Raw genomic sequence first — 17145 nt, forward strand, 5'->3', positions numbered from 1 at the left:
TCCAGCGAGCGTAAAGCGCTCTGTGAATGGCGAGGCCCGACTGACAAAGGGGAGGGGGGAGGAGAGAAGGGGGGGTAATAAACACTCGAGTCCCTACCGATTCCTCCTCCTTCTCCATCCCGGTGGGCATCTGGGGCACGGCCCGGTTGATGGAGACGCAGTCGTTGAGATCAGGCATGTCCTTGCCGCGGTAGATAGGCAGCGGTTTGGCGGCGTCCAGCGCCCGCGCTCGGAAGGAGAGTTTACTCATTGTCTCCCCGCCTCACAGGAACAGCCCGGGCGGCGGCGGCGGGGCGGGCGGGGAGGGGGGGAGGACTCCCGCCGCCTCCTCCACCTCCTTCCTCAGTGCAGCGCGGCCGGCCCGCTCCTCCTCCTCCTCCTCACTGCCCCCGGCCACAGCATGGGCGCCCACCCCGCCCGAAAACAGCCCCCCGCCGCCCGCGGCCGCTTCCACACACTAGATCCGCCGCTCGCCCGCCCGATCCGCTCCCTGCGCCATGGCCAACATGGCGGACATTACCACAGCGGCGGCGAGCGATCCCGGCAGCCCGCGCGAGAGCGCGCCCCCGCCGCGGGGACGCGCCTCGCCCTCTCCCTCCCTCCCTCCTTCCTCTCCCTTCCCCTCCCTCGCCTGCCCACCCACTCTCTCCGCTGCGCGGCCGGCCCGCGGGAGCGTGCTCAGCCTCTGGCCGCTCCGGAGAAAGGGGGTAGCGGCGACGGCCGCCCTCTGCTCGGCAGCCCGTGCTCTCGCCGTGTGGCAGGTGCCAGGTGCGCAAGTTAACCCGCGCCCCCTGAGCGTGCGCCTCTGCCTCCGCGGCCCCGACACCCCGCTCGCTGGGTGCCCCGACACCCCGCTCGCTCGCTGGGTACCCTGAGGAAGGCGCCGCGCAGAACAGCCGCGCTGAGCAGCGCGCTTATGCTGAAGCGGGAAGGGAAGATGTCAACAGGAGCCACAAACTGCCCCACCGCGCCTGTACTTATGAAGAGCTTATCTCTAAGGCGCCTCGAGCGCCGGCTCATTCGCATCCTCCGATTCGTACAGCCCTGAGAAGTGTGAAAGGTTCATTTCTTCTCCCCACTCCGAGGGGAACAGACCTGCCGGGTCTCGCCCACCCGGAAAACTCACATGGCCCCAGTCCTGTTCCCCGCATCCTCTCTTCGGTACCTGACCGAAAGAGCTCTCCAAGGTAAGGCATCCTCGCTTTCGCCGGGAGGATGCTAACGCCTGCAGTGAGGGTTAACGTTTGAGACTGCCAGATGCAACAAGTGCACTTGAACCTGTCTCCCAAACTTCATAGAATTATGTAGTGGACGATAGATATTTCTAATTTCAAAACTAGAGTTCTTAAAAATTAACCTTATAAAATTTAACCAAGGCAGCACACATTTCCCAAGTGACAGGTCTGTGTAAAATATTGGTGCTGTGGAAGGCGCAAAGAAGTTTGAGATACAAAGTTCTTCGTGCAACTTTGACATTGATGGGATGGCAGAAAGTTTGGAAAGATGACTAACAATAAGAGATGTAAATAATTGAAGAGCAGGGCAACCAGAAAGCAAAATGAAGAATGACAGTAAAAAAAAAAAAAGAAAAATTGATCACTTGAAGAAAACTATATAGATGATGACACGCGGCAGTAGACATGATTAATTACCAAATGAGTCGCACACACCCTGATTGCCAGCAGAGTTCATAGAAAGGAGACTTTTTAAGCCTGAACCAGTTAGAGAAAGTTCTAAAGAGAGAAAATCCAGCTGACTCAAATAAGCACCAGCTATTGTTGACATCAGTCTCATTTAACTGAGTTCCTTGGTTAGACTTTAAGCATTACAGTTTTCCTACAAAATTCCTAGGAAGAGTGTAACATTTTGCCGTTTTGTAATAATTGATAAATATCTTTCCTAACTCAGAGAAAGTAGATAGTTTGCAGACATCTAGAAGAGAAAAAATGGAGAAGGCAATGGCACCCCACTCCAGTACTCTTGCCTGGAAAATCCCATGGATGGAGGAGCCTGGTAGGCTGCAGTCCTTGGGGTCGCTGAGGGTGGGACACGACTGAGCAACTTCACTTTCACTTTTCACTTTCACGCATTGGAGAAGGAAATGGCAACCCACTCCAGTGTTCTTGCCTGGAGAATCCCAGGGATGGGGGATCCTGGTGGGCTGCCCTCTGTGGGGTGGCACAGAGTCAGACATGACTGAAGTGACTTAGCAGCAACAGCAAAAGAGAAAAAAAACTTACTCCTAGTCATTTGTATGTGACATCAAAGCTCCATCTCTTCCTCCACTTTCTCTCAGATCATCTACTTACTCTCCTCTCTTTTTCCTGCCTGAACGCCTCCCTTTTCTCTCCACCGCCCCCTGTGAAGGCAAAATGGTGGATACAGATTACCTGGCATAGTCTAACCCCTTCATCCAGCAAGAATTCAGGCATGCTTAGTGGGGCTTGAGGTTTTCCATCCACTTTGTTGCTGAAAATAGTGGAGGTTCAGTGACTCACTTCTTGTAAGTGATACCTTCCTCAATCTTATGGGCATGTCCTGATCCAAGTGTTACCCTCTGGAACAGGTCAGTTCTCTGCAAGGAAGAACAAGATGTTATTGGGAGGAGGTCAGCACTGGAGTCAAGCCTGAGAGGGGTGAGGGGAAGCAATGGTTGAAGATATTAGTCACCCAGTCTTTTATCTGGCACATCTAACTTTCTTCTATACCCTATATTTACTGCTACCCTCAAAAAAGGAAATACTGAGTATCTATTATATACCAGCCACTCTTCAGTTCAGTTCAGTCACTCAGTCGTGTCTGACTCTTTGTGACCCCCTGAATTGCAGCATGCCAGGCCTCCCTATCCATCACCAACTCCCGGAGTTCACTCAAACTCACACCCATCGAGTTGGTGATGCCATCCAGCCATCTCATCCTCTGGCATCCCCTTCTCCTCTTGCCCCCCATCCCTCAGATCATGAACTCCTTGTTGCCAAATTCAGACTTAAATTGAAGAAAGTAGGGAAAACAACTAGACCAGCCACTCTAGGGGTACTTTATTACCTCAAATAATTGCACTTTAATTGATTTTCACTTAATTTTCAATATAGCTCTCTGAAGAACCATTACAGTTTTACTAATAAGGAAACTGAGCCTCAAACAGTTTGGCAAATTTCAACACTAATAACTTGCAGAAGTGGGTTCAAATCCAGGTCTAGCCTGACTTCAAAACTCCTGTTTTTTCAGCAGTGCCACCCTGTTATCCCAGCTCTTTGATACTGACTGTTCAAACATTCTAAAGTCGTTGATCCAAATTACTGAGACCTTCCAAAACCAGCGGCTAAGAGAGTGCATATCCCGGAGCCTAAGGATGCCACAATCTCAAGGAGGGTAGGAACAATATCTGCTTTGTTACTCACACATCCTCAGTTCTGTGCCTCATACATAGCCGGCACCTACCATATATATTTGTTGACCGGTACTTATATTCAGAGTGCATCATGAGAAACGCTGGGCTGGAGGAAGCACAAGCTGGAATCAAGATTGCAGGGAGAAATATCAATAACCTCAGATATGTAGATGACACCACCCTTATGGCAGAAAGTGAAGAAGAACTAAAGAGCCTCTTGATGAAGGTGAAAGAGGAGAGTGAAAAAGTTGGCTTAAAACTCAACATTCAGAAAACGAAGATCATGGCATCTGGTCCCATCACTTCATGGGAAATAGATGGGGAAACAGTGGAAACAGTGGCTGACTTTATTTTTCTGGGCTCCAAAATCACTGCAGATGATGATTGCAGCCATGAAATTAAAAGACGCTTACTCCTTGGAAGGAAAGTTATGACCAACCTAGACAGCATATTGAAAAGCAGAGACATTACTTTGCCAACAAAGGTCCATCTAGTCAAGGCTATGGTTTTTCCAGTGGTCATGTATGGATGTGAGAGTTGGACTGTGAAGAAAGCTGAGCGCTGAAGCATTGATGCTTTTGAACTGTGGTATTGGAGAAGACTCTTGAGAGTCCCTTGGACTGCAAGGAGATCCAACCAGTCCATCGTGAAGGAGATCAGTCCTGGGTGTTCATTGGAAGGACTGATGTTGAAGCTGAAACTCTAATACTTTGGCCACCTGATGTGAAGAGCTGACTCATTGGAAAAGACCCTGATGCTAGGAAAGATTGAAGGCAGGAGGAGAAGGGGATGACAGAGGATGAGATGGTTGGATGGCATCACCGACTCGATGGACATGGGTTTGGGTAGACTCCGGGAGTTGGTGATGGACAGGGAGCCCTGGCATGCTGCGATTCATGGGGTCACGAAGAGTCGGACACGACTGAGCGACTGAACTGAACTGAATTTGCTGAAGAAATTCAGTGACACTGAGGCCATTCCACTCTAGCTTGGAGTTCACATATCTTATTAGCATGTCACCTGATTTAGCCCCAGGTGGCGCTAGTGGTAAAGAACCCACCTGCCAGTACAGGAGACTTAAAAGACCAGGTTTGATTCCTGGGTTGAGAAGATCCTCTGGAAGAAGGCATGGCAACCCACTCCAATATTCTTGCCTGAAGAATCCCTTGGACTGAGAAGCTTGGTGGGCTACAGTCCCTAGGGTCACACAAGTCAGACACGACTGAAGTGACTTGGCATGCACATACACCAGTATCTGCTCTTATGGCCTAACTGGCTCTTCAGCTTCTACCCTTTGGGCCTAGGAATTTTAGAACTAATTAAAGAAATTCGAAGAAACTCTTTTGAAATCTGAAATTCTATTGCAGGAATGGGTTTTTGCTGTAGTAACTGTTTTGTTCTTTTTCTTTTACCATGTAGCAGATTTCCCCTCCTAATCTCTATTTTCTTCTTGCCCCACCATAGGTAATGATTACAGAGCTGGGAATAAAACAGTTCGAGGCGAATAACACAATAGACTTTTCAAGTGAGATGCAGCCTGTGTTTTCTTGGCTTCAAATTCAGTTCCCAAACCAGAATGGCTCTGTTTCACATTTGGAAAGTAGCTTTTATTTGTATACAAATATTATTTTTCATAAAGTTTATTTCGAATCTATTTGTTGAATACCCATACACTTGTTAAACAGAAAATATTTTTCAACTTTTGAGGTAGAGCCTGTTATAAAATGTCTTTCTCAAAACCTGTTTCAAATGATTGTGCAGCCTAATAGTTTATTTTAATTTCCATGCACAATGAACTGAACATAGTCATTCTAAAATCAGTCCATTTGAAATATGCACTGGACCAATTTCAAAAGACATGCATTTGGTCAAGCAAATGTAATATATAAACACCCAAGAATTAGCTATAGTTTTAAAGCTGTATTAAAATAAAGCTACTTCTAAATGTAGTCAACTCAATAAAGGTCAAGTAACTGTAAGAATCACGATTATATTCCAGTTTCCACTTCCCCATACTATGATCAGGGCAGGCAGCTTCGAAGTAATGAACAAATTACTTTTTGAAAGAAATCTTAAAACTAGCAAACACAGTTGCTATGCAACTACTCCAGAGTTTTGTAAATGTCATGCTCTTTCTAATTGGCCCCTTATTTCAGCAAACCCAATTGAAAGTTAATTGGGTTGGTATGTGAACTGCATCCCCTCCCCTCCCCCTTATATTGCCAGGAATGAGCCCAATACCCATAAAGCTTCCTTGTGTTCCATATGTATCTGAATGTGGGGTCTGCATTCATCACAGTCAACTGGAATCAGCCCCCTGGTTCCAGAGCCCTTGACTGCTGCAACTCTGAATGTTTGAGATATAGAGACAGAGATTGCATTCAGAGGTGATACCCCCAAACATCTCCTTCCACCTTTATATTCCCACAGTGGGAAATCCAGACACTAAATAAAAATCTGCAGCTACGGTTCTGTTTCTTAGCAGCAACGTTCCTCTCAGACCTGGTTGGAATCACAGGGTGCCACCTTGTGTATAAGCTGACGATTTACTTCCCAAGTTCCATAAAGGATCCAGATAGACTCAAAAATAATCAGCCCATAGCTCTTTATTTTAGTAACCAAAGAAAAAATGAGACAGATGTAATGAAACAGATTTGGAAACACATAGCTCCATAGGGTCCACGACACTCAGTTTTGAATCACGCTAACAGCCTGTCTCATTTGTTGCCCCACCCTGACCAGAAAACACACCCAATGCCCCACACATGGAATAGATTGACGCTGCTCAAACTTCTGGACAGACACCAGAAATAAGTAAATCTCCTGTGACAAAGCTAATGAATCTGATGAGGACAATTACTTGTGTCCAAACAGCAAGTAGGCGGTATAGATTTAACTTCAGCACTCTGGGTTCCTGAGAGCCACAAGGTTCCACAGAGGTGATGATTATGATCCTACTTATTTTAATAAAGTGCTAAGTTTGAAACAGAGAAACAGTTGTTAGAGCAATGCCACAGGAGGTAAGATAGGATCCTTTGCAACCCAGCTACCTTGCCCTTGGGAAATTCCACACTTTAAACTCAGCACAGCTGCCATTCAGTCAAAGCCTCTGTTAGATCCATGGAACTGGCTGGACCTTTCGTGTTAGGAGGTGGGGAGTTGGAGTGAAGAATCTGGGGCTCTGGAGCTGCAGGTTCACATCTCCTGTCAGTTTAGGTCTCCTGTAACATCTCTTCTTTTCAGTTGTCTTCCCTCGCATCCTCCACCGGCGCATCCTTTTCTCCTTGAGCATCTCTGAAAGGAATTTGGAAGGTGGCTTCTCTCTCCTTGTGAGGGCAGTCCAGTTTCACTGACGTGCTGGCATATGTCAGCAAGTGAGGCATTGAGCTCTCTGGGGTCCAAAGTGTTAAACGAGAGGAGTCCATTGTTAGGAACCTTGGATTGCTATTCTAAATGTGGCTTCCTTTACCTATTTTTTCTCTCTCCCACCACCAAAAAGACTGATGTTTATAAACACAGATTTGTGAATGGAATATGCAGTTAGAATCCTGCATTAAAGAAAATGAGTGAATTGATTTAGTAACAGCCACACACTTCCCAGCTGGTTCTAGTGGTAAAGAGCCCACCCGCCAGTGCAGGAGACATAAAAGATGTGGGTTCAATCCCTGAGTCAGGAAGATCCCCTGGAAGAGGGCAAGGCAACCCACTCCAGTATTCTTGCCTGGAGAATCCCATGGATAGAGGAGCCTGGCAGGCTTCAGTCTATAGGGTTGAACAGAATTGGACACAACTGAAGTGACTTAGCGTGCATGCACATGATATTGACCTTATATTTTTGCTCCTAAGAACAAAATGACTTATTTCCTAAGAAAAGTTCCTGGTATCAACATATTGAGAATCCCCTAAACTCCAGAGTGACTTCTTAGGAGGCAGAAAGGGAAACAGATTAGAAAGCAGCTCTGCTTGCCTTTCATCAGTTATTAATGGTGACTTTTGCAGAAAGAAAACAGAAAATATTGAAATAAAATAATTACCTAGATAGTTACTGACTCACCTACACCCCCTTACCTTGTTTTAGACAGGATTTCAAATGAGTTTTGAGAGTAGCTAAAAATATGCTAAGATAACATTTGGGCTGTAAGTTTCCTAGTCATGTGAAAATAGAGAACCTTGGCAACTTCCAGGTCATAATGTCCATTAGATAAAATGATTACTCAGAAGATTTATAATTCTTCCTGGCCTGAGTTAAAATATCCAAGAGGTCACAAATAGTGCAACTAGGTGGTATGAAAGACACCTCAACAGCATCTTTACAACTGATACAAAAGGGGTATCCACCAGGCTGTTTCTTTTAGTAGCTTTCCATATAAGCCAATGGCTTCATTTGCAATTCAGCATAAGCAATCCTGCAAGGGTTAGAGTGTATCTGCATGTCTGAGGCCATGAGCCACACCCCATGCAGATCTCAGAGGATGAAGGAACTCCTTGGCATCCAAGCAATTCTCCCTGAATAGTGTTTTTCTCTCAACTGTGTCCTGATATACTCTGTGACTGAGGGCTCAAAACTGTGGCTCTATTGCAATTGCCTGAAGTGTGGCTCTTCTGAGTGCCCAATTAAGGGCACCATTAAATGACTGTTGTGGAGGATAGAGTTAACATTCTTTTTTGGAAAGAAAAGAGTGTACAAATCAGCATCTGTCCCCACTGCTCTTGCAGTGAGCTAAGGGTTGTTGTTCAGTTGCTAAGTTGTGTCCGACTCTTTGCCACCCCATGGACTGTAGCCCACCAGGCTCCTCTATCCATGGGATTTCCCAGGCAAGAATACTGGAGTGGGTTGCCAAGCTCTCCTCAGGGGATCTTCCTGACCCAGGAATCAAACCGCGTCTCTGTGTCTCCTGCATTGGCAGGTAGATTCTTTTACCACTGTGCCACCTGGGAAACGCATTCACTGGATGGGCCTAGAGGTAATTCTGCCTTTGCATAACAAGACATGCGTGCCCTCTCAGGTTAGATGGTGTGGGGAGGTAGGGTGGAAGAAGGGTGTTTCTGCATCCTGCATCCACATAAAGGTTGTCCTCTAGTCGGTGGCAACAACTGTTTGGCAGCTTTGTTCTCTAGCTTTGTGTATAGATGCTTTTGTACCAAGTTGCACATCTTCCACACTCATCTACTCTGCAGTCCTTCACAGCAGTGGGAATTCCCCTTAGGGCTGGCACACAGGCCTTGCCTACAGATGACCCGGGCATTTTAGGATAACTTAACAGGACATTTTAGGATAACTTAAAGGGACTGTGGAAATGGACATCATTATTTTTTAAATTGGAGGAAAATTGCTTTACAGGGTTGTGTTGGTTTCTGCCATAGAACAACTTGAATCAGTCATAAGTATATATCCCCTTCCCTCTTAATCCTCCTGCCCCTCCCCTGGACAGCAGTTTGAAGGCCAATTTCCTCCACCTGGTGTATGCCCTCCACTAATTTGGGGGCAGTGATAGCTTGGTTTACTTTGCCAACAAATGTCCGTATAGTCAAAACTATGGTTTTTTCCAGTAGTCATGCATGGATGTGAGAGCTGGACCATACAGAAGTCTGAGTGCTGAAGAATTGATGCTTTCAAATTGTGTTGTTGGAGAAGACTCTTGAGAGTCTCTTGGACTGAAAGAAGATCAATCCTAAAGGACATCAACCCTGAATATTCATTGGAAGGACTGACGCTAAAGCCATCAGGTGGCCAAAGTATTGGAGCTTTCTAATGAGAGCCAACTCATTAGAAAAGACCCTGATGCTGGGAAAGATTGAAGGCAGGAGGAGAAGGGAACAACAGAGGACAGATGGTTGGATGGCATCAGTGACTCAATGGACATGAGTTTGAGCAAGCTCCAGGAGATGGTGAAAGACAGGGATGCCTGGCGTGCTACAGTCCATCGAGTCACAAAGAGTTGGACATGACTGAGTGACTGAACAACAACAACAGCAACATAACTTGGTCCTAGAGCTTGCTGCTTAAAGACTCTAATGACCTTCTTGATCCTTTCTCTTACTACTTCTCTATTTCTTGGGGCTGAAATGGCCTGTATGGTATGTTTCATCATATGTATGCAATATTACCAGCTGTTTAAAACATGCTGAGTGGTTAACCAAAGAAAACAACACTTGAAATCTATTTTAGGCATAGATAATCCTGGACTATTCTCTGGAAATATTCCCTCTAGTGAGGAAATGAGATTTCAGGGAAAGGGGTGGTGGTAGAGAGAAATCCTTACTTCCTACTTCATCAGCCACTCTGTATTGGCTAAATCATAATAATAATTCTAGATAGATGGATTAAAAAACAACAAATGCGACCTAATTAAAGTTAAAAGCTTTTGCACAATGAAGGAAACTATAAGCAAGCTGAAAAGACAGCCTTCAGAATGGGAGAAAATAATAGCAAATGAAGCAACTGACAAATAATTAATCTCAAAAATATACAAGCAGCTCATACAGCTCGATACCAGAAAAATAAATGACCCAATCAAAAAATGGGCCAGATAACTAAATAGACATTTCTCAAAAAAAGATATACTGACAAACACATGAAAAGATGCTCAAGATCACCCATTATCAGAGAAATGAAAATCAAAACCACAATGAGGTACCATCTCATACCAGTCAGAATGGCTGCTATCAAAAAGTCTACAAACAATAAATGCTGGAGAGGGTGCAGAGAGAAGGGAACCCTCTTATACTGTTGGTGGGAATGCAAACTAGTACAGCCACTATGGGGAACAGTGTGGAGATTGCTTAAAAACCTGGAAATAGAACTGCCATATGACCCAGCAATCCCACTGCTGGGCATACACACTGAGGAAACCAGAATTGAAAGAGACACGTGTACCCCCAGTGTTCATCGCAGCACTGTTTATAATAGCCAGGACATGGAAGCAACCTAAATGCCTATCGGCAGATGAATGAATAAGAAAGCTGTGGTACATATATACAATGGAATATTACTCAGCTATTAAAAAGAATGCATTTGAATCAGTTCTAATGATGTGGATGACACTGGAGCCTGTTATACAGACTGAAGTAAGTCAGAAAGAAAAACACCAATACAGTAGTCAGTTCAATTCAGTTGCTCAGTTGTGTCTGAACGCATATATATGGAATTTAGAAATATGGTAATGATGACCCTATAAGCAAGACAGCAAGAGAGACACAGATATAAAGTACAGACTTTTAGACTCTGTGGGAGAAGGCGAGGGTGGGATGATTAGAGAGAATAGCATTGAAACATGTATATTACCATATGTGAAATAGATCGCCAGTCCAGGTTCGATGCATGAGACAGGGCAGTCAGGGCTGGTGCACTGGGACGACTCTGAGGGATGGGATGGGGAGGCAGGTGGGAGGAGGGTTCAGGATGTGGGACACATGTACACCCATGGCTGATTCATGTCTATGTATGGCAAAAACCACTACAATATTGTAAAGTAATTCATTTCAGTTCAGTTCAGTCGGTCAGTCATGTTTGACTTTCTGTGACCCCATGGACTGCAGCACGCCAGGCCTCCCTGTACATCACCAACTCTCAGAGTTTACTCAAACTCATGTCCACTGAGTCAATGATGCCATCCAACCATACCATCCTCTGTCATCCCCTTCTCCTCCTGCCCTTAATCTTTCCCAGCATCAGGATCTTTTCTAAAGAGTCAGTTTTTTGCATCAGGTGGCCAAAGTAATTAGCCTCCAATTAAATAAATTTTTTTAAAAAAGCGAAAAGAAAACTTATAAAAAAATTAAAGTCAGATGAGGGAGCACTCGGGCGTGGGAGACAGAGCAAGCTTGGTTCCATGTATTGTACAGTTCTTGTTATATTGCTTAAGCTCTGGGAGTTTCTTTGTGAAATGGATCTACTGTGCCCATCTCATAGGCTCCTCATGAGAATTAAATGAGATAATACCATACAAACTGGCTAACACAGTGCCAATTTGCTAACACAGTGGCAAACAATAGAGGCCCATTCAACACTAAAACTACTATTTCTAGGGGCTTCCCTGATGGTTCAGTGGCTAAGACTCCACATGCCCAACACAGAGGGCCTGGGTTCAATCCCTGGTCAGGGAGTTAGACCCCAGATGCTGCAAAGATCCCACATGCTGAAACTAATACCCCCTGCAGCCAAATAAAGAAATAATTTTTTTTAAGCAGACTACTGTTTCTTTTCTCTGCCCTCTGCCTTTTTATTTCCATGGCTTGCGTGCATGCTCAGTTGCATCTGACTCTTGGAGACACCATGGACTATAGCCAGTCAGGCTTCTCTGTCCATGGGATTCTCCAGGCAAGAATACTGGAGTGGGTTGCCATTCCTTCTCCTGGGGATCTTCCCGACCCAGGGATTGGATTTGAGTCTCCTGGAAGGCAGGTTCTTTACCACTGAGTCACCCAGGAAGCCCATGGCTTGAGGTGATTTAAATTAGATACAATTAAAACTGTAGTGCTTATAAGGTGAGACCCTACATTTCTACTCTGGCTTATGGTCTACTTTAAACTCTTTAAAACTAAACTAGCGCTCACTTCGGCAGCACATATACTAAAACTAAACAACAGAACCTTCCTCTCACCCCCCACCCCCCATCTCATCTAATTTCTTGGCCCTGCCTGGGGTCCCAGGCATGTGGAACTATTATTAAAATCATCATGGCCACAGGGTCCTGCCAAAGAGAACTTTGAAGTGAAAAGATACTGTCTTTCTTAAGGATAGACATATTTATGTCTCAATACTTAAGCAAACCCTCTGAAAAGTTTGATTTATTTTTCATTTTCTGAAAGTTCTCATCAATAACTATGTATCATGTGACCTTAAGACCCAGATTTGAGAGGAAGAGTCTGCCTTTCCTTCCTTCTTTCCTCTTTCCCTCCTTCCCTCCATCTCTCCTTTGCTTCCCTTCACTTCTTATTTTAGGAAATTCTAAAGCTTATTTTAAAAGTTCAGGTATCTATCTAAATAGCAAAAAGGTTACTTCCTGTTCAAAATCAGGCATAAATGGGCTCCTTATGCATGCAAAATCTCATATCATAATCTGTGCACTCATTTGTTGTTTTTTTTTCTTTTTTTTTAATTTTATTTTTTAACTTTACAATATTGTATTGGTTTTGCCATATATCAAAATGAATCTGCCACAGGTATACATATGTTCCTCATCCCAAACCCTCCTCCCTCCTCCTTCCCCATACCATCCCTCTGAGTCGTCCCAGTGCACCAGCCCCAAGCATCCAGTATCATGTGCACTCATTTGTGTCTGAGTTTATGTTCATCTGTATTATAATGCTACCACCTTCACAAGTGAGGTTATAAAGGTTATCAGCCGAAGTTCTAACACACCGGGAGGCCTTCCAAAATAATTTACAAATGATGTTTGAATATAGTTTTTCTGCTGATTTTCAACAAATCTGTTAGAACATATCCACCCTGAAGTATACCCTGGCTGGGTTTGTAAAGATCCAGACATTCTTCACAGTCAAACCTCGTGACTAAAATGAGCAAGCCATTGGAATAGTATGTTTTTGTTTTTGTTCTGGTCACAGAGGGAGGAGGTAATGACACTGATTTGCTTGTAAGATTTATAAACTATCTCTGAAGGCCTTTTTCCAAAAGAAGAGTTCCATAAGCTCAGTCATGTCCAACTCTTTGTGACCCCATGGACTGTAGCCTGCTAGGCTCCTCTGCCCATGGAATTTTCCAGGCAAAAATACTGGAGTGGGTTGCCATTTCCTACTCCAGAGGATCTTCCTAATCCAGAGATCAAACCTGCATCTCCAGCATTGGCAGGCGGATTCTATACCACTGAGCCACCTTGGAAGCTGGGGGTGTGGGGCAGGGAGTGAGGGGGTGGGTGGTATATATATACTGTTTACTAACTGTGCTTATGAAGCCAGTGGCATCACTTACTGACCTTTTTTCTCTTGATGATCCATTGATATAACTTAATTAAGAGGAAAATATTGGAACATAAGACATCTTTCCTTTGGAACATACTTACTTTTCCTGACTTCTAAGAGATGAGAAAATTCTTCAGACAAGCGTTTAGCCAAAAAGAACAATAAACATCGTTCTCGGCACTGTGTTCTCTGACAAGATATTTCTTCTTCATTATTTTTACAAATTTATTAATAGCTCTGAAGGCATTCTGTTTGAATAAGATGGAGAATATTCATGCTGCATTTTATTTGTTAATTTTAATATAGCCTGCAGACTGTACAGAATTCATCACTTTTACAGTCACCTTATCCTAATTAGAAATAATGTACCATTATCTGAAACAGTAAGAGGAGGAATAGCCCCCAAAATATTTAGAATTAAGAATGTCAACTTTGTTTCCATCTGCAAATGGAAGATTTGTTTCCCACCCGGGAAGTTGATGCTTGCTCTCAACAGTACAGCTAACAGCCCAGAGCAGGCACAAATATTGACTTCTCCTCTGCCCTGTTGCCTGATCTATAGCAATAAATTCCCAGGGTGGCCGAGCAATTACACACAACGTGATCACTATCACAGCAGGCCCAGCTAGATACGGATACACAACATGATCACTTACCCAGTAGGCACCGTTCAATATGATTAGACAACATGATCATGACACAGCAGGTCCTTTCAATATGGATTCCTAACATGGCCATGACTAATAGACCAGGCAACTTGCATGCTTCTGAACTGCAACCCCCATGCCTGCAGGAACAGCTTGATGGGGACATGTCATAAAATACCCAGCTCCACAAGTGCACTCAGGTGTAGACACCCTGTCCAGGGTCGTTTAGCACAGCAGGTTCTACCATACAGCAATTTGACCACTGACACAGTGGAAACAGATTTTACCCTGCAGACAACATGTGATGGGACTTTCCAATGGGACTGCGAACATGGCAGGCAGTATTCTGACTTTAGCCAAGTACAAATAAGCAAAAGCCTCATGATGAACAGAAGACCTATGATTTAGAAAACATTGCAACAAACGGCCCTGAAGGAAGAGACAAGGAGCACAGTGCTTTAGGTGGAGTGTGGGTTTTCCTGCACCCACACCTCCAGTGCTTCTGGCAGAAGAGGATGCCTCTGACACTATCCTGCTACTCTCTTTAGAGCACATCCTTTTGATGGAAGGTTCTGTGTCTCTGAGCTGCTTTGATGTATGTGAAAATACACCAACTTCTTTGTGTAAGGTAAGGTTATCAGCAATTGTGTAGAATAAAAAAAGAAAAGCTTTCTAAGCAAATAAGTGAAATACTTTTTGCCAGCTTTAAAGAAGCAAATGGATTTGCAAATTTGAAATCAAATTAACAAAAAGAAGAATAATTATTTTATCAAATAGCTTTTCATTTACTTTTAAATGATGTTACTCCCATAGATCCCAATTTGGCTGATCTGGAATGTGGCCCAGAAATTACATTTAAGAAATACACCAGGTGATTCTGCATCAGCGTATTTTATACAGCTTCATCCCATCAGTTCTCTTTTCTTTTCTCTAATTTTCATCTTCCTCTTGCTCTCCCTCTGTCTCCTCTCCCATTCTTTCATCTTTTTTTCCCTTGGCTCTAGCTTCCTCCTGTAATGTTTTCATTTTCTTATCTAGATGGCGCAGATGTTAGAGAGTCTGCCTGCAACACGGGAGACCTGGATTCAATCCCTGCGTTGGGAAGATCCCCTGGAAGAGGAAATGGCAACCCAACCCAGGCAAGTATTCTTGCCTGGAGAATTCCATGGTCAGAGGAGCCTGGCAGGCTATAGTCCATGGGGTGGCAAAGAGTCAGACACGACTGGGTGACTAACACTTTCATGGGCAGGAATGGGGAGATTGCATGGAGGGTCATAAGGAAAAGAGAAGAAAGAAAATCCTGTCAATTTCATAAGCCCCAAACCATGTTCCAAAACAATGTGAGGTCTTACCATATTCCCTGTGCCCCTTTAATTGTAGCACAAAGATCATGCCACCTAATTTTCTACAGTCATGGTTTCTAGAGGGAGGTCACAAGGAGTGAAGAGAAGACAGGCAGAGAACTCAGCCTGACTGAGCCTGCAATTGTCCAGGGTTGTTTCCAGTCACTTAAAGATGCTGCATTTAAAATGCGTACAGCAAACCCAGGATTGGAACAACTATTGTCTTTGTAAATAATGAGGATCCAGGGTTTGTGGTTGTCCTTTTCCTTTGCTTGCTATACCGGTTCTCCATCCATTTGCTGTTTGTCTGGTTTTGTTTGCTTCTTCCCTGGACTGTTTCATTGAATACAGTGAAGTAATATAGTTTGAAGAACTCTCATTTAGGAATCAGGAGGCACGTATCCTCATCTGACCCTGGCATTAACTACCCTGTGAACTTGAAGAAGTCATGCAATGTCTCTAGACGCATTGTCCTTATTGGAAAGTGAGGAGGTTATCTGCAGAGCTCATTTTAGTTCTAAAATTATATAGAATAAAAAATAGTCGTATTCCTCTTCTATAATGCTTCAAGATAAATAAGGCTAGGTACAGATTATAACAGAGTTTTTAGCATCCAGAAGAGGTGATTTTATTTTTGTCCTTAAAAAAATTAAAACTAGCAGTATCTTGTCTAGAGTCAGAATTAAATAGCTGACACATTTCCTTCAGTATTTGTTAGCTCACGTGCTATGCCCAGTCGCTTCAGTCCAACTCTTTGCGACCTATGGACTGTAGACCTCCAGGCTCCTCTGTCCATGAGATTCTCCAGGCAAGAATACTGGAACGGGTTGCCATGCCCTCCTCCAGAGGATCTTCCCAACCCAGGAGTCAAACCCATATCTCTGGCATGCTCCTGCATTGCAGGCAGCTTCTTTACCCACTGAGCCACCATGGTTAGCTCATAATCAAAGGTAAAAATTTAAACTTAAAAAGAGGTTAATGTTTTAAGTTACACTACTGGTTTCTTAAACTTCTGATCATTAAGGATATATTTATAATAACTATCATTTAAAGAAACTACAAGAAAGCTTTTTAAAGATTAAACAGTTTGAGTGGACTAAAACATTGGCTGTATTATCACAACACATATTGAGGACCCCCCGAGTAACACTGGGGAAAAAACATTAAAAAAATTTTTTCTGAACACTTATAAACAAGGTGAGAATAGGATACAGAATTAAGGCACATGAGTTCTTAGGACAGAAATCTTTATTCTTGCACACAGAGTATCAGCCTTTATGGTGATGTTCCACAGAAGGAGGGAAGAAGAGGGGGGAACTGCAGGGAAGGTAGAAGGGAAAGGACAGAACTAATACTTACAGACGCCAAAGAATTGATGCTTTTGAACTGTGGTGTTGGAGAAGACTCTTGAGAGTCCTTTGGACTGCAAGGAGATCCAACCAGTCCATTCTAAAGGAGATCAGTCCTAGGTGTTCTTTGGAAGGAATGATGCTAAAGCTGAAACTCCAGTACTTTGGCCACCTCATGAGAAGAGCTGACTCATTGGAAAAGACTTTGATGCTGGGAGGGATTGGGGGCAGGAGGAAAAGGGGACACTAGAGGATGAGATGGCTGGATGGCATGTACCGACTCGATGGACATGAGTCTGAGTAAACTCCAGGAGTTGGTGATGGACAGGGAGGCCTGGTGTGCCGCGATTCATGGGGTCGCAAAGAGTTGGACACGACTGACCGACTGAACTGAACTGAACTGAATACTTACGGAGCAAGGTCATGTACCAGGCACTGTGTCATTTACCAGGCACTGAATGAGGCACTTTTAAGTCATTTAGTACCTCACCATT

General features: G+C 44.1%; 1 protein-coding gene across 5 annotated transcripts in view; it reads right to left on the bottom strand.

Annotated features, from left to right (window-relative positions):
* The window catches only part of EPC2 (enhancer of polycomb homolog 2), a 279917-nt gene that overhangs the window by 126590 nt on the left and 136182 nt on the right, over positions 1-17145 (bottom strand). For 2 of the 5 annotated variants that reach the window (XM_055572650.1, XM_055572645.1), the window contains exon 1: positions 98-498. The exons of 1 other annotated variant lie outside the window; for it this stretch is intronic. In XM_055572650.1, the coding sequence (XP_055428625.1) occupies positions 98-250 (153 nt within the window). In that variant the 5' untranslated portion in view covers positions 251-498. Of the gene's footprint in view, positions 1-97; positions 499-520; positions 539-2390; positions 2534-17145 lie in introns of those variants that run through there. 2 more of the 5 variants (XM_055572646.1, XM_055572647.1) reach the window with 2 other exon arrangements.

This window comes from Bubalus kerabau, chromosome 3 (genome assembly GCF_029407905.1).
Source record: "Bubalus kerabau isolate K-KA32 ecotype Philippines breed swamp buffalo chromosome 3, PCC_UOA_SB_1v2, whole genome shotgun sequence".
In the NCBI taxonomy this organism is placed as follows: domain Eukaryota; kingdom Metazoa; phylum Chordata; class Mammalia; order Artiodactyla; family Bovidae; genus Bubalus; species Bubalus kerabau.